Genomic DNA, 23,366 nt, shown 5'->3' with positions numbered 1-23,366 from the left:
GTTAATCAAAATCAAAAAGGTTGTAAAATTGTGGAATCATTCTTCTTTCCTAGTATGTAATACGGAAAGAAATATGTTATAATTAATGATTACGTTTTAACCTGGTTTTTAACAATTTCAATAAGGGTCCAGAAGAATCTGATAAAACTTTAAAATATTTGTACAGTTCTACACAAAATCAAAAAGGTTGTAAAATTGTGGAATCATTCTTCTTTCCTAGTATGTAATACGGAAAGAAATATGTTATAATTAATATTGATTACGTTTTAACCTGGTTTTTAACAATTTCAATAAGGGTCCAGAAGAATCTGATAAAACTTTAAAATATTTGTACAGTTCTACACAAATTAGAGCTTTTCGTAGATTTAATGGTTTACCAAATTCCCTGTATATATATTATCAAAAACTAATATAATAGCCCTGCAGCATATCTAATGGAATTCAAAACATTACAGATATCTTGATTGGACCGATTAGCTGTTGGTATTCACCACTAGATGTCAGTTATAATTGAAGAAAACGACATGGTACAGAAAAAATTGCAAAAAGGTGATTAAATATAAGAGTACATAAATATTGATTTTTTTCTATGATATTTGATCCTTGGATGTTTAAGGAACATCATTACTAATTACTGTGATAACCTATATTTTCAATGATAGATTTTAGTTTTCCGAAAAATAATACAATTTTATTTAGCCATACTTCACTGTTTGGAATAATTTAGAGAAAATCGAAATATTTCGATCAACAATTAATATATAATCATTGATGTGAAATAAAAATTATCCGACATGCTCTAATATAAATAATCTTCTTATATATTTATTGGCAGTAGTTCATACGCTATGGTAAAAATAAAAATTATTTTAATCGTTGAATTTATTACTAATTAGTACATATAAATATATTATAATCTAACCCAATTATGTAATTTGCTATCACATTAATGTGAGATATAATGTAAACAAATGACTAAACAAGCGTTTTATTTTTCCTGGTTAAACAATTTGACACAAAACAGCTGTTACTGACACCCCTTAAATTATTTTTGTTTTTCTTTCGAGACCTCTTATATGTTTTCCTACATTTGCTAGCATTAACTCTTTATTTAGCTAAGACCTAATAACAATTAGAATGTAAAACAATTTTTTACAGGTCTGACTAGTAATTACGACGGGTTGATCCATGATGACTCCGCTTTTGGATAATCGAGACGTTGCATGTTTTTTCGTAACAAAGCACTCATGGAAGGGAAAGTAAGTGTGTTACTATTATATCACAATAAAGTTCTAACAAATTTCGTTATATTTTAGGTATAAAAGAGTATTTTCCATTGGTTCAAGAGGTGTTACTACCTATAATCCAACCACATTTGAAGTAACAAATAAATGGGCATACAATGAATTTGCCTCTATTCAACCAGTTAGGAGTGGTAATACTCAAAATGAGTTCCAAATATCTGTTAAGAAAGAGAAAAAAATAATTAAGATGAATTTTTCATCAGAGCATAGAAGCCAAATTATAACAGAAACTATGAAATATAGGAATTTTTTTATGGAAAAGCCAAGAGATATATATGTAAAAATATATTTATAATAGTTCTTTCCCTTTTATTGGCATTATATTTTAGCGATATCAAGCATATAAACATCATTGGTCTGATATAAGACTCCCTATTTTATTGGAGGTTACTCCGTATTCATTAGACCAATTAGATCCAACAACAAATACGATACTAGCAAGTTATATGTACAAGGATTTTGAGGGGATATGTACAGTATGTGATTATAAAGGTGAGAAGAGCTGAATTTATGATAGATGACATGGTGATTATTTAAAAAAGTTAATTTCACTAAAAAACATTGCTTGCATTTCGACATGAATTATTCAGTATTTTACTGTTAAATTTGCATTGGACCATGAAGTGTTTTTATTATATATTTATGTAATTAATTATCTAAAGAATTCTGTCTTTTTGATTGCAAAGGAGTATATATAAAAACAGTATTTTTTTGCAATTACCTTAGACTAATTATTAATTTTTTTATTTATTATTTTCATATTTGAATTAGATCATACTTATTTAAAATATAATAAAACATATCATAATTATCTCTATTTCTCAAATATAATGTTGATAGTGAAAATTGATTAATCAGTAATATTTAACTATATTATAAAATTGATAATTTTTATTTGATGTATTTTAAAATTATAATATTAAAAACTGTTATATACAATATTTAACAGTGTGATTAAAAACAAAAATATAGATAACCTAACGTTATATCCTCTTATAATCAGTAAAACATTTTAATATACTAATCCACTATACAGGCTTATCTATTAATCATTTGGTATTAATATTCTATAAATGTTAATAGTGGATATATTATAAATATATAGTATATATTTAGCAATATACAAGTAAATTATAGAGGAAAAACATTGAGGATATCTGCACATCACTGTGGTTTTTCTAAACAAATTTAACAGTTTATCCAGTGTTAACAGTTGGCAGGCCTAGAAAGAGAAAAAACTCTGCCCAGCAATAATTGTTTAGATCAGGTCTTCAACAAGATTTGTCATGAAATATTCATCAACAAACTCAAAAAAAAATATATTGAAATACACTGAACTGATATACTTCATGCATATACTTCAGCTGGGGTATTTAAAGTCAAATAAGAAAAAGCCTACTCAACAATAAGGAAAACTAAAATGAGCAAACAAACAAGCGGAGCATTCGGACCAATTATTTATCTACTTTACACAAGTGATATACCACAAATAAAAAATATTATCATCTGTATTGATTTTTGATCTGTATTTTTTGATAAGATTCTTATTGAGGTCAACAATATGAAGTAGAAATTAGAAAACTGCCATAAATAAAAGATAGATCATAGGAGACATAGAGAATAAAATTTTTTTAGAATAATGTCTAAAGTATTGTCGATTCACCTAGACATTCTGAATAAGAATGGTTACTTACACCGAGGTTCCAACTGTCATGTCAAGTTTTAAATAGTTTTTTATAATTATTGTGAAAGTAAATTGTAAATTAGTTGGTCAGCAACGACTAGTAAGAATATATTAATAAAATTTTTTAAAAAATACAAATAAAGTTGTCATAACAAAGAATTTAATACTCTCTGTTCCAGATGGATTTGTTATAGTTTGTGGTGGATTCGGTAGACTACACCTATTTCAATCTGTCGATTTTGAAGAGATCAAAGTAAAGATATTAGAGAACGCAGCCACCTTTCTAGGCGTCAACATAAAAGTATTAGGACAACCTATCAGTTTAGAAGACTTTCAACGCCAAAGATTTGGAAAATACAGGTAATATTAATTATCTCCCTCATCATTTGCTAACATAACTCGGATTCCAGTGCCGATGAATTTCTAACGTCAGTGTCCGAATTTGTGGTGCACAAAATCCACAAACCGCGTCATTCGGACCCAGTACGTCGAACCCTATGCTTATCGGAGCTATGTCTCTTAGAAAGAGATCCACAAACTTACAGTATTTGTACTTTACAGCCGTTATGTGATATATTTGCTTTAATTCGTAACAATGATAATCCACAGTTGTTTAGCATTGAATATATTAACGGTCAGGTGCGGACATATACAACTACCGACCGAGACTCTCTACTAGCCTCGTTGCTAGATGGAGTGAGAGCCTCGGGAAACAAGGATGTTCACGTAACCATGGTTCCTACACAGAGAGGTTTCCGCCTAGGACCTCTGCATTTACCGGTAGAAGAAGAAGTTGAGAGTTTACATTTAAAATTTCTACAAAACCCACCTCAGCAATGTCCCTTCTCTATATGTGTGAGGCGTTTCAACGCAAATATCCCTTATAGCGGCTTACTCTACAGTGTCACACAAGAAGGTATTTTTTCGGAAAACAAAGAGAAACCTATAATGTGCGCACTACAAACACTCGTCGCAAAAGAAGGCGATCAGAAAACCATATCGTCGGAAGATCTGGAAGCCCAGTTTCAAGCCTTACGACGGTTAGTGGCTAGCAAAGTTGGTTACGCAGCATTCACAAAAGTTCATGGGTAAGTTTCACTTGTTGATCGCAACTACTAAAAAATCGTATGCCAATAATTAACATAGAACTACAGATATCAACTATTTTCAAACAAATAATGTTCAAATTCTTATAATATAAAAGATAAAAATCTATGGAGGAAAAATATTATATTTCAAATTTAAACTTTTAATCTTTTATATACGTTTTGGGTGCTTATGGGACACACTAACATTTTTTTGCGTTCTTTATATGTTTCATAGCTTGTCTCCACTATCAAAATGTAAATACATAAATAATTCGTTTTTTATTAAAATTATGGATGGTCTCTGATATTATTTGAAAATATATCAAGTATTTACTTTTAAAACACAGGTTCCGTGAAGCCATTGGAATAAAAGTCGTGAAGGCTTTGAAGCGAAATGTGTTTGGTGTGACTCACGCGGCAATCGATATGATCTGCGCCCTGATGCATCCCATGCATGACGATTATGATTTGAGGCAAGAACAGCTGAATAAATCATCATTACTTCAAACAAAACCCTTCCTAGAAAATTTGTTAAATATGTGGACAACACATATCGTAAGTACACGTATAAAAATGATTTATTTTTAACAATAATCAATTAATTTTGTGTCATGCAATGAAGCTCTGTTAAATAATCACTGGTATAAATTTGATATATGATCATCTACTTGCTAAGTAAAATTATAGTCTACTTTAAATATGGGAGTGGAGAACATAAAAGGGAATCCGCACCATGTTAATGTGAATTACTATTAGGTGCGCGAAAAAGTAATCCGCGTTTTGTTTTATATAAAGGATCACGCATTTTGTTAAAGAAATTTAATTAAAATGTATGTATTTAGTTTATTTTACGACTTTAAATATTAACAAAAAGCCACATAAGCCGCTCTTAAAATCCAAATTGCATTATACAAAGATTCCTTAACTCTTATGATACAGCTTCATTTTGGTTCCAACGTCTTAAAAGTGATACTGGAAGACTGCAAGATGAGCAGTGGTTTCTTTTAATAGCTAAATAAGTCGATATATTCGAGATAATCCTCGTTCAAGGTCTAAATTTTGCATTACATATATATATGAATAACAAAAGAACACATTTAAAAGCTTTAAACTTTATTATAAAATCGGATCAATGTTGAAAATTGAAAGAAACAATTGATTAAGTCATTAATTCATAGATTTGTGAAGAAATTAGTGTACCGAAACCGAAAATGTGTGTAAACATATTTACGCGTACCTATTCAGAGAGACTCGTAGGAAGAAGCGAGTGACCGTAAAACATTGATTTAGTCGCACGAAGAAGAAATTCACAACGATTTTGGAATTTGTGCACAACGGAGCGTGTCGATGCTGTGATAGAAAGTATGGCCGGGTTGGACCGGATGAGCTATTAACCTATAATGTCCGCCAGTTCGATTAATTTATTTTCGGAGTCTCTGAGACCCGAAACATGTTTCGTTGTGAATGTTTTCCCAGTGAATCTGGAAATTCCCGGCGAACCAGGGAGCGTTGAAAATTCTCCTGAGAAGTTTATTCTAAAATTAGTAAGTTAAAAGTTTATACTAAAGGTGTTCCACCTAATAAGGTAAGAGGTATTGGAAATAGACGCTTAACCCATAAAGGACAACGGATCGAATTAGTTTGGTTCCGGAACGCAAGAAAATGTTGCAGTCTTATAATAGAATTGACGATGTCTGTCAATTCTGCGAGCTGCTTATGTCTTGTCTTGAACGATGAAGAATTCCTCGGTATTCCGTTGTCCGATACTGGGATGATAGGTCTCGCAGAGCGAGACCGAGCACCCCAATCGCAATAGTGGCGAGAATTGCGGTTCCGCTGCTTCGGTCTGAGGTTCGAACATTCCTGCAAATCGTATATTCCCAAAGAGGGAGAGAGAGATGAGCAATTGGGGGTTTGAGGGCATTTTCCTGAATGAGTGCTGCGGGAGCATCTTATTTGGCGGATGCTCTTGCTTACCTAGATTGGGCCGGCCTCGGATTTCTGGAGGCTAGTTGTTTACATAATTAATATTTACTCTTACTGCTCTAATGAATTTGGTTTTACTTTATAAAATCCTTAAATTTACATATACGAATAGTTACAAATTATTTTTTACATTTATCTTATAGTCGCAAGGCACTGGAGCATTGGTTGTATCAGCTATGTTAGATTTCCTCACGTTTGCATTATGTGTGCCGTATAGTGAGACTACTGATGGAAAACACTTCGACATGCTGTTAGAGATGGTGGCAGAAAGGGGCCGAATGCTTTTCCGGTTATTCCAAGTATATGTTGCTTTGGCAAATTGTTCCATGCAATAATAATATCTGTCTTGACATTCCAGCATCCCTCGATGGCTATTATCAAAGGGGCCGGTTTGGTAATGAGAGCGCTAATCGAAGAAGGCGACTCCGAGGTAGCCGTTAAAATGCAAAACTTATCACTAGCGGAAGGCGCACTGCCTCGCCATCTCTTAGCGGCCTTATACACTCAAGGCTCTGATGGAAGAATGATGACGCACAGACAACTCTCGAGACATTTAATTGGACTCTGGGTAACGGGAAACCCTATTGCCATGGGACTATTAAAGAGAATTATGGTAAAATTTTTAAAATTATGTTATTGTTATTTTGTTGTTTAAGTATCTGCTCTCTACAGCCAATAGGTCTGATCAGTTTTCTTGATTCGCAAGACAAAGTTCCGGACTCTGCCAAAGAGCAGGAAATGTTGAATCACCGCGACAATCTGAAAATGGCCCAAGATCACGCTTCAAGGTCTAGAAAGAACCCAAATTGGATCGCGGTAGAACGACAGTTAAAGAACATGGAAAAGCAAGTGGAACACTACACAAATTTGGCATTACAGCATTGGGGTGCGCGTGTCGGCATCAGTCTAAAGCGTGACGAAAAAATAAAGGAGCGTCCTATAGTACTGCGAAAAAGACGCGAACGGGTAAAAGCAGAAAGCAATTGGACACTTTTTTACTGGAACTTCAACCAAAATCACGCGATACCCAATTTAATATGGAATCATAAAACTAGGGAAGAACTTAGAAGTGCCTTAGAAAACGAGATTCGTACATTTTCAAATGATAGAGACTTAGCCGGTAATGCATTAGTGGCCTGGAATCATCAAGAATTTGAATTGAATTATCAGTGCTTAGCTGACGAAGTTAAAATTGGCGATTACTATTTAAGGTTGTTATTGGAGATGGACGAAAACAATGATGATTCTCCTATTAGAAAATCGTGAGTATTTTTAAAATGAAATTAAAAATAGTTGATTAATTTTATGTCCTCAGATATGAATTTTTCAACGATTTGTATCATCGCTTTCTTCTAACGACTAAAGTAGAGATGAAATGTATGTGCCTACAAGCAATGGCCATTGTATATGGTAGATATTATGAAGATATAGGTCCCTTCAGCGACACCAAATATATTATTGTTATGTTAGAACGGGTATGATTTAGCTATATTATTTTACCATCAGTAATTATTGCACAATTTTATCTTTATTTTTTGACAGTGTATCGACAAAGTAGAACGAGATCGACTGATCATGTTCATCACAAAACTAATTTTACACAGACGTAATGTGAAAGACCTTTTAGACGTGAATGGTGTAAAAATATTGGTGGATCTAATAACGCTGGCTCATTTACATATCACCAGAGCCATGATACCAACTCAGACAAACGTTATCGAGGCAGGACCGAATATGAAGATCGAACAGAAGAAAGAGTGGCATTACAATACGGAAGAGGGTGGAAAAGGTCCTATAACATTGGATGAGGTGAGATATTCTTAACTCGTCAAAAGTATATCTAATCAATGAATATTTATAGATGAAAGAACTATACATTAAAGGAATTATTACTCATAAAACACGTTGTTGGGCGATGGGATTGGATGGGTGGCGCACTCTGCCACAATTACCTCAGTTGAAATGGTGCCTACTAGCCAAGGGAAATCCGGTTATGAACGAAAGCGACCTTGCCTGCAATGTATTGAACGTGTTGATCAGAATGTGCGAGTATTTCCCAAGTAGAGATGTGGACGATGCCATTATCAGACCGTTGCCAAAAGTCAAACGAGTTATTTCGGAACAAACTACTTTATCTCATGTCGTACAACTTCTTCTGACGTTCGATCCAATCCTAGTTGAAAAAGTTGCCACGCTACTCTGTGAAGTAATGAGGGATAACCCCGAAATGCCTAAGGTTTATCTCACTGGCGTTTTTTACTTCATATTGATGTACACTGGTAGCAATGTACTACCCATCGCGAGATTTTTACAATTAACCCATATGAAGCAGGCCTTCAAATCTGAAGAGGTAGGTAGCTTCAATTCATAGTAAGAGTCTTCAAATAGTTTGTTCATTAATTTCATTCAGGACGTGTCGTCCATTATAATGCAGAAGAGCATACTCGGAAGACTTCTTCCTGAAGCGATGGTAAACTATCTGGAAAATCATGGTGCCGAAAAATTCGCTCACATATTCTTGGGTGAGTTTGATACCCCAGAAGCGATTTGGAACTCTCAAATGAGGTATGTTTTTTTACTATGCATATTTCCTTTTTTAACCGACTTCAAAACAGAAGGAGGTTCTATATTCGGCTGTATACTTTTTTTACGCTGATTTCTCGGTCAATTATGGACCGATTTTCAAATTTTTTTTTATTCGGAATAATGCACTTCCGAAGTGATCCATTGGAACCAAGTCATGATCAGATAGGGGAAGGGGGGAAAGTCGAGGGAAAACCTCAAATTTGAAAGGCATGTGCAATGTTTTCACCTATTTTTTTTATCTAAAATAATCAGATATTTGTGTATAATTGCGATTATTGCGGAACTGATGTGACGGAAAATCGGAAGTAGTTCAGTATAAGAGCCATTCAGTTTGCTTTTAAGCACTAACCATCAATTCCATAAAAACCGTCTTCAACTCATATGCGGAGGTTACGGGTTCGATCCCGACGGGAGAAACAACTTTTTGTTATTCTGGTTTGATTTGTCAAATCACCTAGATTGGGTAGAGGTTTTTTTCTGTTAAAAATCTTTTTTTTTACTCTTTGTGATTCCACAATCTGCCCTATAGGCAATAAGTATTTCTTATGTCTATATTATATTTACATGGCATGCAGAAAATCACTTCATTAAGCGATCTTCTGTATAAAATATTATCTTAATTAATTAGTCTTATTCTAAAGTGTACATATGTCCAGTAATCAAATCAGGTGGTGTTAAACGTTTTAGTCTACGCACTTCACTATCACGTCGCATATTTAGCTGATAGCAGGTACATTGGGATGCACTGACACTCTTTCGAAGTACTTCACACAAACACGTTGAATTACACTCGTTATAGGTTCTAGAGAAATATCGCGTTGTATCACTTTATTTGAAATATAATACGGAGCATCAACAGTGGCACGCAACACTTTATTTTGGAACCGTTAAATGATGGATATATTAGATTTGCTAGCGGTACCCTATAGTTGGATTCCATATGACCAAATAGGCTTGAATATAGACTCATACAGCAATACCTTGTTACCTAATAATAACTTCGATTTGCACCCGATGAGCCAATACATTTGATATAATTTCAGCCGAAGTTGTTTTCGTTTAGAGAGTATGTGCTGCTTCCAGATTAGGCGTCGATCTAAGTGCATACCAAGATATTTAACTTGCTCTGCTTGGGGGAGTTGACGATGATTGATATTCACTGGTGGACATGTTCTTCTACGCAGGGTAAACGTTACATGGGTGGATTTTGTTTCATTGTGATGTCTTCAACCATAATTGTATTTGATCCAGGTGGGTTTGTAGGTTTATTGATGCTGTGACTGGATGTTCATGGGATGCCAAGATTGCTATGTAGTCTGCGTATGTTGACACAGTAGTTATTTTTGTGGTGGGCAGATCGGCCGTATACAGAATATATAGTACTGGACCCAGTACACTACTTTGCGGAACTCCTGAATATATGGGATTTAATTCGGTATGTTCATCGCCTTGATTTACAATAAAATGTCTATCAGTGAGATACGATTTTAGTAACTGATAGTCCGGATGAGGGAGAAGTTTCTTTAGGGCACAAGCACTTTTCTTTTCTGCAAGCCTGTATGCCATACTTTGTCAAAAGCCTGAGATATATCTAGAAAAGCAGCCGAACAATATTTTTTGGAATTTAGGTCAGTGTTTATTTTGTTTATAAGTCTGTGCACTTGTTCTATAGTCCCATGCTTATTGCGAAACCCAAACTGATGTTCTGGAATAATTTTTGTTTTTATATTATATAGTTTAGCTTCTTGATGTATAGTTTCTCGAAAACTTTCGAGATTATCGGTAATAAACGGTAGGAGGTCACATCTTCTGGTATTTTTCCTGGTTTAAGAATCATTAGTATTTTAGCTACTTTCCAAATGCTAGGGAAGTAATTAATTCGTAGCATAGCATTAAATATAAATATTAATAGTTTCATGCCCTTTTCTGATAGTTCTTTTAAAATTTTACAAGTAATTAAGTAATAACCAGGAGCTTTTTTAATACTAATTTCTCTCATTTTGTTTGTTTAACTTTTTTGAGCGTTAATTTATCGTGCGGTAAATCCATTTGAAATGGCGAATCCAGAGAGCTAATAATTTTATTTTCGTCATCTTTATGTAGCCGAGACTGGAAACATTTAAAAGGTTGGAAAAGGTTTAAAAACATTTTTTAAGTGTTTTGAGAAAATATCGGCCTTCTCTAGCTCAATTATTTTCGCTTTTTTTAATAGGTGGGTTATGATGGTGGGGTCTCTTAAGCTTTCTTGTTGCTTTCCACAACGAATAGTCTGTAGCCTCAGTTGATGTCAAATTCTCTAGGTATTCTTGAATGCCTTGGTTCTGTTCATTTTGAATTAGTTCTTCTTTTATTGCCCTATTCAGTCCTTTGCTGTTGCCAATTCCGTTGTAACTTTCTTTTTTCTGCTATCTTTTTCTGTATTGTACATGATATATGTGTAATTTTTCTTGAAATGTTTCATTGTTAGGAGTCGCGGAATATGCTGCCTCCTGTATATTTTTTGTAATGTTTATTGCTGCCATTTCTATGTCAATTTTAGTTTGTTACGGTAAGTTTAGAGAGATGTTTCAGTCTAAGTTTTCTCTAAATGAGGACCAGTTAGTTCTATTATTGCACAGAGAAGGGGGTTTATCTTTGAAGGTAATTTTTGAAAAAAGTGTTACTATTACTGGTGAATGATCAGAAAACAGGTCAAAACATGATTCTGCATGACACTTTTTTGTATCAATATTTTTTGTAATACAAAAATCTATAGTATCTGGCTTTTTATTTCTGTCTGAAGGCCAATATGTTGGTTGATCAATAGAGATATGTTGTAAATTATCTGTCTTTATAGCTTTTAGTAGTTCTCTACCTTTTGAGGTTATTATTCTTGAACCCCACATTAAATGTTTTGCATTGTAATCTCCTCCAGCTATAAATCTATTACCTAGCGTACTGAATAATTCTTGAAAGTGTTCTGCCTTGTTGTTATGTTTGGATGGGCAATAAATCGCAGACATTGTTAATGGTCCATGAACTTCCTCTATGGTTATACTGGTGGCTTGAAGGTAGTCTTTGCGGAATTTTTCTTTTTCGAAATGCTTTATGTCATCTCGAATGATTTTGGCTATACATCCATGTGCTTTATCATCAGGGTGATTTGTATGATGTAGCTAAGGCATTAGGCAAGTTTGCTGACGACGGTTGTGAGTAGACCAACCATCGTACTCATTTGATCCATTAGTTTGGCCATCATGTTTTCTAATTTAGAATTTTGCTGCTAGTTTCAGTAGTTTGTGATGTGGTTTCTCGATTTTGTGCTGAGCCATTTTCAACCATTTGGGCGTAAGTTATGTCTGGTTGACTTGGTCTGATGGGTAGACTGGTAGGTGTGGATTGTTTTTGTTGCTTGTGAACTACGCAAACCTTGTAGTTTGCTGGATGATTTCCGTTACAGTTAGCACATTTCACTTTTTCATCGCGAACTTTACGAGTACAATCTCCTGTTTTGTGTTCTCCTGCACATTTTACGCATCTATATGATTTGCGACAGTAAGTATTTGTGTACCCGTGGGTTTGACACCTCGTGCATTGAGGTATAATTCTTTTTGTATGTGGTGGTTCGCATTTAATAATATTATTTTCCAATTTGGTGATTTCATACACCGCCTTATTATTTCCATTAGGTTTTAAATCAATATAGAATATATGCAGAGGTTCTTTTGTCGTGCGATGTCGTATATTGTGAACATTTACGACCTCGTGGCCTTTTTCAGCTAAGGCTACCTTGATGGTGTTAAAGTCCGTTCCGTGATGTAATCCTTTTAATGTTCTCTCGGATTTTGGCCTGAATGTATCGTATTGGGTGTTTCTTTCATCTAATTCTTTCACAAGAACTTTAAAGTGCTCTGCTTTGAACAATTGAATTTTTATTGTTTCATAGCACACTGTTTTAATTGTGTAGTTCGTAGTAATGGTTTTCAATAGGTCATGCATATATTTTATTACTCCTACCTTATAAACTGTTATTGGTGGTGGTTTGGGAACAACTTTTTCAGGGCTTGATTGTATATTCTCTTCAATTTCTTCCGACAGGTTGCTAAAGCTGTTTTTTGTCTCTATTGGTTTCTGTAACCAATAGTCACTGATTCTTGTTTGTTTCCTCACGATTTCTTCTTCTGGGCTTCTCAATCGTTTTTTGTTAATGACTGTAGTCCATTCTGATGGTGGAGTTTGCGTTATTGCTGATTGTTCTAATTTTATATCAAAGTGTGCAGGTGATTTGGTTGAATCGCTGTGGTTTGCCATTTTTAGATTTTTAATATTTTATTTTATTTACTTCGAGAGGATAAAAAAATAAAATAAATACATTGTTTATTTCACGCACTTCGTTTTTCACTTACATATTATTTTTTGCACTAGTTTTTGACCAAAAATACTATAAATGAATTTCAAAAGGACTGTTGTAAAATAAGGGGAAGTAATTTTAAATCACTAATAAAAATGAGATGCAGTCTTTTTGTCTGGTCACGTAAACACGTATTCAATACACTTTAGGTCCGCTGAGAGACGGATAGCCGCATCTGCTATGCGTTTTTAACATTCAATTAAATAGCCGCAATAAAATACTAAAATACTTTTTTTAAAAGAAAGGTATCTTTCTAAAGCTTGGAGCTTATTGAAAATACGTCTTCACCCTACGAAGGTTGGAACCGAACTAAATGTTAAAAATCTGACTGATTATTTTTTACTTTTCAGTGAGTTCCTTGTTTATTTTTTGAAGTCGGTTCAATTTCTTTGTTACAAATATTTTGTTCATTTAATTTATTTTATTAGGAGAATGTTAATTGAGCGGATAGCAGCTCATATCGCCGATTTTAGCCCCCGCCTTAGGAGTCATACTATGGCCCGCTACGTTTATATTCCAATACCGACGATCAGATATCCACAATTGGAGCATGAATTATTTTGCAATATATTTTATTTGAGACACCTCTGTGATACGGTCAAGTTTCCTGATTGGCCCATTCCAGATCCAGTAAGAACTCAATTGTTATATTTCTTAGTTAAAAATCTCTTTAATGGATTCATTTGATTAACAGGTAGGTTTGTTGAAAGACGTACTGGCTGCTTGGAAATCTGAGGTGGAGAAGAAGCCCCCTTTGATGACTGTTGAAGAGGCATATAACAATCTCGGTTTGGAGGGAACACATCACGAGGAAGCCACTATTAGAAAGGCCTACTATAAATTAGCCCAGCAATATCATCCAGATAAAAATCCAAACGGCAGGGTATGTCTTCATATAATAAGATAGAATTGATTTTGATACATCAAAATGTGTTACAGGAAAAATTCGAAGAAGTCAGTCAAGCATATGAGTTCCTATGCAGCAGAACAAGTTGGAATACAGACGGGCCTAATTCTAACAATATAGTTTTGGTTTTAAAGACACAATCGATATTGTTTCACCGATACTCTGATGGTATGCACTTTTTTTTCTTATTAATCTAAACTAAGTTTTCCAAATAATGTTCTTAGTTCTACAACCATACAAGTATGCCGGCTATCCACAACTTATTAAAACTATTCAGATTGAAACAACTGATGATCAGTTGTTTTCTAAAAGTGAACCGCTTCTCACTGCCGCTACAGAGTTGGCTTATCATACAGTACATTGTTCTGCTCTGAATGCTGAAGAGCTGAGGAGGGAAAATGGATTAGAGGCAAGTTATATATAGTCTGTTTATGATTATAAGACGTTTTAATTTGCTTATACATCTTACAAGATTTTTAACTCATTAAAATTTTACATATAAACTAATTACAGATATTACTAGAAGCCTACACAAGATGCGTTAATGTTTTAAGCAAGTCATCAGCAGCAAGTAATGTGGCCGTACAAGTTTGCATGCATGTGACTAGATGTTTCTCGGTGGCAGCCCAGTTCCAAGGGTGTAGAGAGCGCATTGTTAATTTGCCACAACTTGTTAAAGATTTATGCCGAATTTTACACTTTAAGGTATATTCATTGATTCCGCCAGCATGATAAATAAACTTTATATTCTCATTTTTAGCATTTAATCAAGTTGTGTTCGGTGGCAACTGAATGCGTAAAAGCTCTGGCGGTGGATTCTCTTCTTCAACTTGAACTGCTAAAAGCGGGTGCATTATGGCATTTACTGTTGTTCATATTTAAATATGATTTCACGCTGGAAGAAGGTGGTGTTGAGAAGTGCGAGGATTCTAACGAACAAGAAATCAGCAATCGACTAGCCAAGGAGGCGATAAAAGCTTGCGCGTCTATGGCTGGTCTGAATGCAGAAGGGAACGAATCTCCGAAAAATGAATTAATACTGAGTATTCTGACTACTCTGTTGACGCCGTATGTGGTTCAACAAATTACAAAGTGTACCCCAGAAGAGGTTGGAGGTTAACAATTTTTTAAACCAATGTGATAAAATAAATTTCCTGTATCCGCAGATTTTGAAGATTCTAAACTCAAACAGCGAGACACCATATTTGATTTGGGACAACGGCACCAGGGCAGAACTCCATGACTTGTTAGAGGAAAGGGTAGCAAGTCGTGGCGAGATGGATTTGAACGTCGCTGATGTTTTCAAATTTTCAGCTCATTGTAATGAACTGACTATTGGCGGCATTTTCATCCGAATTTACAACGAACAGCCCACGTACCAAATACAAGTAAGTTCATATCTCCCTATATTTAATTTATTTTTAAATTATGTTGCAAATTCTTCATGATATTAGTATTAGGTACAGGAATTAATCCTTACAATTTTTAAATTAATTTTCCCTTTAATATTAATTAAATAACACTAATTGTATATTCCCAGATTTATCGTTTTTATTCCTTTATCACAAAATGAGAAACAAATAAACACACACTAAGAACGTCGATCTCAGAGTGCTGAGAAAACAAATCACTATCGCTTAAGTAGCTACAGCTACACAGTACCGCGCATGAATCTCAACCAAGCAAATAATTAAGTTTAAAAATAGACATATTAATATAGACATCCATATTTTTATCGTTTATTCCTGAAAAAGGTTTCATAAGTCTCTTAAACCATTATTTTTAACATAGATTCTATTGATAACGATGAATTCGTACTCATAATAAATTTTAACACCATCAATTATTAAAATATTTGTTTTGTTGATTTAAGCTATTGTTTCAGAACCCTAAAAGTCTTGTAATAGACATTTTGATGTATCTTAAAAAACAATCTGACTACCTCTTGAACTTGGTTAATATAGCATATTCAGTAACTATCGAAGATAAGCTGAAGCACTCGTCCATGGCCCTTCAAGCGCTAACAAACGTCATTCGAAACAACCCAGGTGTAGAGTTACAGTGTATCGGTCACTTTAAGTTGCTCTTCAATTTATTAATTGCAAACTACATCCCGATTCAATCCGAAGCGCTTAACGTTATATCTGTCATCACCAGGAACAATGAGTGCATCAATGATATAGCCGCTAGCGACGTCCTCAGTTTTCTGTTATTAGCTATATACTCTTCGGATGATTTCCAGCCTCAGGTACTAGACATTTTACAGGCACTGATGACCAACACCAAAATAGTCAAGGAGGCGCTTCAGAAGGGTGCTGTGATATATCTGCTGGATTTGTTTTGTAATTCATCCAACTCGCAGATCAGACAATCTTCCGCAGAGTTACTTGCTCGAATGACCCTAGACAAACTAGTAGGACCTAAAGTGAAATTGGCCGTAGATGCTTTCTTACCGCCAATATTTTCGGACGCTATGCGCGACAGTCCCGAAACATCAATAAGTATGTTCGAAACAGAACACGAGCATCCGGAACTAATATGGAATCAAGGCGCTAAAGATAGAGTATGTGCAGTTGTTAGGAAGCTCATGAACGAGTAAGTGAAAACGATCTAATAATATAGATTTTATAGTAAATAATGTATAAAATTACCTGTTGCATATACATTATTTTTCCCTAGACATTACGCTGCTCAAAATTCAAATCCAACCATTGCTTGGAAGAAACCAGAAACCAATGGCCTCGGATCGTTCGCCGTACCGAATGAAGTCATGGTGGGCGGAGTGTACCTACGTATATTTGTGGCAAATCCTGCATGGACTTTGCGCAAACCCAGAGAATTCTTATCGGAGTTACTGGAAACTTGCCTGGACAATATGAACCGAGAAAAACCTAATGTAATAAATAGTAAAACGTTTATGTTGTAACGTAATTAAAAACAATTGAGTCTGTGTTTCAGGTGGATTTACTAGAATTAGGAACCAACGCGCTTTGCGCCTTACTCCATACCCAGCCAGCTCTTCTTGACACCATCCCATCGATGGGTCATATACCACGACTCTGTAGACAGATGGGAAGCAACCTTAAACAGATTGTAGTTCCAAAATCGGGCATTTTAATACTAAACTCACTATCTATGAGCAATGTAAGTTATCGAAAATATTGTATGAATATAAAATTTTATATTACTATAACTTCAAACATACGGTAGTGGGAAAACATTCGAATCATTCGATACTTAAAATAGTCAAGTGCAGAAAATAATAAATGTACATAAATGTGAAGTACACAACATAATACACATACACAATCATGGCTCTATTCTTTTAAGATTTCATATTGTTCTTCATTCATTATGACTAACATAAAATATTCTACCTTTAAAGTAGGGTAGGTATCCAGCGAGTAAGCGTCCTTTTACCCATGCTTCAACATTTGTAGCATCAATTTTATTCTTTGTACCTGTGGAATTCAATTAGGTTGCTTGTTAAATATTATAAAAAAACTTTATGAGCCAATAAACCTAATCTTTCCAAATTGCCACTGCTTAAGTTAGCTTCGATTTCATCCATTGGAGTTTTAGCAGCAAGTTTGGCTGCAATTACATTTTTATCTGATTTTAATAACTTTCACCCCTTACCATTTGATACATTTTTATGAATTATTGATCGATTACGCTCAAATTTAGAAGTCTATATTTGGACTAAAATAAAATCAATGTTGTTGTATCACGAGCTGTGACTGATGATATACACTCAGATAAAGGGCATTGAGTCGTATTTATCTGTACTTTTAATTTCGCAGGGTCAACTATGCCTAAAATTTAATGAATATTGAATAATAATAATGATTTTGAATCCAATTTCTAAAATTAAAATAGAATTGAATGGATACACACCTGGACAGAATGCCACATTAACCTACGAAGTTACAGATGTGGAGACGAGGTAACAAACTAGATACCAATAAAATTAATGAATTCGATGGTTAAAAATAACCAAACTATAACGGGGGGTTTATACACACAGGTTTCAAAAGCACCAACTTTATGGCGATTCTCAAAAGTAGAGATTGGTAATTATAAAAAGCGGTCTCCCTTAAAATATCGTATCAATCAAATTTTAATAAACAGCTATAAAAATGGCAATATAGACATTCACCTTTTTAATATATTGTTTATTATTTTTACCCTCTAGATTTGCGTTACTGCTATTGCTCAAACCGATTGCATGCAGCCTCTTAAACAAGCTATGCAGGCACGAAAGGACATGACATCAGTAGCATGCGAAGCCCTCAGTCGTCTGTTTTCAAACAGCCAAGACCAGCTCGTCAAGCAAGCTCTAGACGTTGACTTCATACCGTTTCTGTTGAGTCTATTAGAGGCGCGACTAGAAATAATCGAGAATCCAGCCATGACAAAAGCCCAAATCGTGAAAGCGCTTAAATCTATGGGCAAGAGCCTGCTGTATGGCGATCGAGTAAATGCCGTACTAGAGAAGAGCAGTATTTGGGCCGAGTACAAGGACCAAAAACATGACTTATTCATAGGTAGTTCAAATATAGCAGGATATTTAACTGGTGAGTGATTTTACAGATCCCACATTACTCAAAATAATGATTTAAATGTATTCAACAGGTGTCCCTTCCCCAGCCGGTTACCTAACTCAAGGGCCCAGCAACCAAGTAAACATTGCACCACCGCCGATGGACAAAGAAGAGCCAACGCTTCGTTGCGACGGAGTGTAAACGTTTTTGTGATAATTCAAAAATCTCAATGTGATAATGTTGAACCGCTTGCCAGAGTGTGCGAGAGTGTACTTTTCCCGAGATACATATTGAATAAAGACATTCCTTGGGTTTCTAGCAATAAATTATTTTGATTGCATGTAAAAATCGTACATACATATACATAAAAAAAATTTAAAATTATTTACCAGTAATTGTAAGTAATTGTAAAGTAGTTTGTATGCTTGTTAATATTTATCCACGAACTGAAAAATATTATATTTTTATTGATCATTATGATGCTGTTCTACTCATTAAATTCTTTTGTATACAAGTTTTGACTTATAAAGAAAATTTTCTCTAAGAAACCACTCACTGTGTCTACTAAATTAACACTGTTGAACATTTGTCCTAAAATGTTTGTCGTCCGTAAAGGCTGCAATTTAAAAAGAAATAATATTGTAAATAATGATCCGAGCTTGTCAATGTACTTAAAAAATAAATTTTTTCTTCATTTTCTTTTAACAACTAATGTGTTTTGATAATTATACTCTTTTTTTTATTAATTATTAAAGTTTACAGTAAATCCAAAATATTCAAGTAATATAAGAAGAATATAAAGAATGTTGAATTAAATCAAAATCCGAAAAAATTTATAAAATTAATTTAATTCTTTTCTTTTATGGAAAATAAAAGTAGCATATTATACTGTCAATATGAAAGAGAAATCCGTATGCATTTGATCGAATTACCAGCGGCGTACCTGTTGCACGACATTATATACTCTATATCTACTATCTGCATTGGTTCATAAATAACAGCAAGAAAATTTAAACAGTATAATGACGAACTGAAACACCATTGATTTTTAATTACAAATTCACAGACAGTATGCACGAAGATTCTCCAAATCATAGGTGTTTATTTGTTGAACTGTAATAATGGTTTTGTTTTTCTTTTAACTAATAGATAAACGTTAAAAGTTCTTTGTAACTTTTGTTTAATAGCTACAATTTTAAACAACAATGACAAGGAGTACGGATTCACGAAACCCACAATATCATTCTTGACAGATTCTTGATGATCGTAATCACACAATGAATCGCTCAGAGACTGCTTATGAGATGGCGATCCCAACCTGAGCGAGGAGTTTTACGGGATCAGCTGCCATCGAAGTTGTAGCAGGACGTCGTTCGTCTTAGGGCGTTCCGATTTGTTTGAGGATACCTATAAATGTGGTGTCTTACTTGTCCCGTTTCGTGATGCAAGGGTGTCCATGTGTTGATGTTATGCATGATGGGCTTCTGTGGTTTTTGTCCATCAGTCTAGTCTCGTGGGATAACGTCGATCCACTTTGTTAGAATGACTATTTACGAATCTTTTTAGTTGTATCTAATCTATAAAAGTAATTAAATAAGTAGTCAAGACATCACTGTACGAAATATGAACTCATTACCTATTTTATTTTAAATAGAAAGGTTCTTTGTTCCACTTTTCTACTTTGAGAGTAGTGGCCGTTAGATCATTAGGATCCTAAAATAGATGTTTTTACTAAAACATTATAACGACTAAAATATAGTTCTAATTGTTACTAGTGGCTGCTACTTTTGCTATTATTCTTGACGGACCAACTTCATTAAAGAATTGACTACCTCTAACTGGTGGCTGACGTACTGTAGGTGCATTTTAATAACGTTAGCTGAAGTAATGTATTATACCCACGAATATGTTTCAGACGAATTGCAGAATTGGCACACTAAATTATCTCTATAAATGTAATATTTATTTTAATAATTTAAATAAAATCAGTCAAAAAAATCAAAGGGTACTTACTTCTGGACTTCCATTTTTAAAACCAACTGTTATGGCTTTTATTAATAAAAACATGCTCTCAAAGATTTATCCCACTCTGACACAGAGAATGCAGAAAAATGGCGATCACCCGGCGATAATTCCCGATTTTACGCGAAAGCACAGCGTCCACAGTTTAACGAATACTCGAATAATTTACACAGAAAGCTCAAAATGCGCATGGGCAGACTGAATACTGTATTTCTTATTTCCAATGTTTACCGCATGACTTTCAGCGATTGGCGAAGAACGGAATCATGTCCCAGGAGCAATCGATCCAACATATTCGAGCGAGAGTGGGAAAATTTTTTTATAACATCTTTTAGATACGCTGTCCAGCAGTTGTATTGCTTCCACGTTAGTATGATTCAGTAATTTTCTTTCGGGTTTCAAGGCGAAATCTTGGAAAACTTCGCAAATCCATTTGATTTCCAGGTCATCGTGCAGTTCTTCGTTAGTTACATAGCGACAGGCATTGGTAATCAATCGAAGAACCTTGTTTTGACAGCGTTGTATGACTAGTTGATTTGGATTTTTAGTGCAACCCCATATTTGCACCCCATAGGTCCAAATTGGCTTTATAATGGTATTATAGATCAACCTCTTTGATTTTAGATCAAGTTGAGAGTATCTTCCGACTAACCAGTATAGTTGTTTTATTTTGGTTCTAATGTGTTTTGCTTTTTGTCTAACGTAATGTTGGGATTATAAATGAAATAGAATTTGGTTTCGAGAAAATAACCTGTTTTCCTTTGTAATTCAATTATTACTACATAGATGTCTGAATGATATCTGTGTGAATAGATACTTAAATGTTAAATATGTGTTTAATATTTATTAAAGACTAGCTGACCCGGCAGACTTTGTACTGCCTCAATCGATAAATAAAAGACCTAATAATCCGTAATTAATAAAAAAAATGCTCGGTATGAATGAATTTTTATTATTATTTTCGATTAATTACACATAATGTTTCATACTTAAAAAACAGTTTTTCTGAAATACTGGCTATTTATAAGGTTTCAATTGGATATTTACAGACACACACACACAGTTATGATATAGTTTGTTAATCAATTTAAAGCTTTCTAATAAACTATATTTTTTGTTCTGTTTTGTGGCACGTAAATAAACAAAGATGACGGGTTTTCGACGCGCGAACACGCGACCTATGATTGTCCATGCGCGAAACAGGGAAACTCCAAGTTGATTCCGCAAATTTACAACGACTGGCCTTGAGATTTATTTATGGTCATCGCAAAAGCCAAACGTACTGGAAATTGTAAACGTTTAAAATCGAATGGTAAATCCGTTGGAATCATCGGTATACACAGGATCAAAACATCTTCTCCTTTGTATTTTCCCTTTATGATTGTTGCCTCAATGACGTTATTCATGATCTTTTTCGCAGCCAGTCTTGTTCCATTGCACAGTCGAGGTTGATTAATGTTACGCAGCATGATGACAACTGATCCTACTTTTAACTGTAAATTGTGAGGTGGTAATCCAGGCAATTCCAGTGAATTTAAAAGCTCCGTGGGATAGTTAACTACGTCGTCCTGGTTCATAATGTTGTCGACTGATTTGAAGGAAACCAACTGCCCCGGAAGAAAATTCTGAACGTTCGTATGGAGATCCTCGACAATCTCGAATCCTCGACTTTTTTCCTTCTGACCATTTTCTAAATGGACTACATAGAGACCCATCTGGTATTGTGATATTTCGTCATTTGCATTGGTTCCAGCGAAGACGGCCATATCGCTACCTTTGTTAACATATTTATATATGTACTTTATCGACTTCACAGAGTTACAATATTCCACATTGATGTGAGTTTCAAAAGCTTTGGATAATATTAGCACTCGGGTACTATCCAACGATTGTCTACATCAACATTTTGTCCTCTTACCTTCACAACTTCGCCCATTCTCCTCAACGTATCGCCGACGATATAATGGGTATCCATCATTTCCCGTTACGGTTTCAGCAATCAAGTCTCTTGGGTATCGCTTGGAACACTTGCCGTCAACCATACATGGTGAATTGTAGTTTAAAACTGCAAGGTCCATTTATCATGTGTTTGGTAACTATTGCATGCAATTTTGGGTCAACTGTGGGAAAGTGAGCATGAAATTGTCCTGTATAATATGTGTAGCGCCAAATGATATCATCTGGAAATAGTTGTTATATTTCTGAATGTTGGCCAAGAAGTGCTTAGAATCATATTTAATCCAAGAAACTAAAGAGCGTAAAGGATCTGGTGGAGCAATTGTGGCAATTTTACTTTGCCTCCAGCACAACATAATCCAGTAGATTCACCACGTATTGTACGCCTTGTAATATTTACAAATTATTGTCATTTCCCCAATTGTTCCCCATTCCAATTGTTACCGATTTGTCGGCACAATAATCTATTGCCGCATCATATTGGAATGCAGCTCATCACAGGAGCACTGCGGAATCGCTCATATCATTATGTCGTGCTCATTAACTCGTTGCATTCTAAGCCTATCTACTTCATTGTCACTCTCTAAAGAACTCAATTCTGACATAACAATGCGACTATTTTCTTGATCTGTCTCTCTCTGGTCATCAGTGCGGTTAGCACGTGAGGTAGCTCTTCGTACATTTGATTAACTGCGACAACCTAAGTCAGGTCGTCTTCTCCTCGGCATCATAAATTGCAATCAAAGTGAGAAAAGTTCTCGCACACTTAGCAGTAAAGTGTCACTATCACAAAAAATCAGCAAAAAAAAAGAGCACATAATTTGAAATGTCACTATCACAAAGAATCACCGTTTCTCTTATTTATCATTGAATTGTAGGGAATTTGATTTCGAATATAT

At 34.6% G+C, this 23,366-nt stretch overlaps 1 protein-coding gene across 1 annotated transcript; it reads left to right on the top strand.

Annotated features, from left to right (window-relative positions):
- The first annotated feature begins 828 nt into the window (after positions 1 to 828).
- On the top strand, positions 829 to 19,197 carry Rme-8 (Receptor mediated endocytosis 8). Its single transcript, XM_076404149.1, has 26 exons — positions 829 to 851; positions 1,159 to 1,259; positions 1,317 to 1,581; positions 1,634 to 1,796; positions 3,168 to 3,348; positions 3,399 to 4,076; positions 4,424 to 4,631; positions 6,206 to 6,361; positions 6,421 to 6,675; positions 6,735 to 7,324; positions 7,378 to 7,537; positions 7,605 to 7,871; positions 7,924 to 8,412; positions 8,473 to 8,627; positions 13,467 to 13,668; positions 13,733 to 13,921; positions 13,978 to 14,113; positions 14,170 to 14,354; positions 14,459 to 14,650; positions 14,706 to 15,053; positions 15,112 to 15,333; positions 15,831 to 16,540; positions 16,625 to 16,841; positions 16,904 to 17,089; positions 18,141 to 18,522; positions 18,581 to 19,197. Exons 2-26 carry the CDS (start codon positions 1,189 to 1,191, stop codon positions 18,688 to 18,690), a joined length of 6,717 nt encoding a protein of 2,238 aa, XP_076260264.1. The 5' UTR covers positions 829 to 851; positions 1,159 to 1,188; the 3' UTR covers positions 18,691 to 19,197.
- Positions 19,198 to 23,366: the final 4,169 nt, after the last annotated feature.

The sequence above is a fragment of the Rhynchophorus ferrugineus genome, unplaced genomic scaffold, assembly GCF_030347505.1.
Source record: "Rhynchophorus ferrugineus isolate W39M unplaced genomic scaffold, kcgeb_rfMv2 rfM4, whole genome shotgun sequence".
NCBI classification, from domain to species: Eukaryota; Metazoa; Arthropoda; class Insecta; order Coleoptera; family Curculionidae; genus Rhynchophorus; species Rhynchophorus ferrugineus.
The sequence above is the reverse complement of the archived record's forward strand: the minus strand, read 5'-3'. Positions and strand labels throughout refer to the sequence as shown.

Excerpts from the sequence above, each read along its gene's own strand:
- Rme-8 (XM_076404149.1), top strand. The coding sequence starts at position 1,189 with ATGATGACTCCGCTTTTGGATAATCGAGACGTTGCATGTTTTTTCGTA. Across the intron at positions 14,114-14,169 it reads GTTTCACCGATACTCTGATG|TTCTACAACCATACAAGTAT; the intron begins GTATGCACTTTT and ends TAATGTTCTTAG. Across the intron at positions 15,334-15,830 it reads AGCCCACGTACCAAATACAA|AACCCTAAAAGTCTTGTAAT; the intron begins GTAAGTTCATAT and ends CTATTGTTTCAG.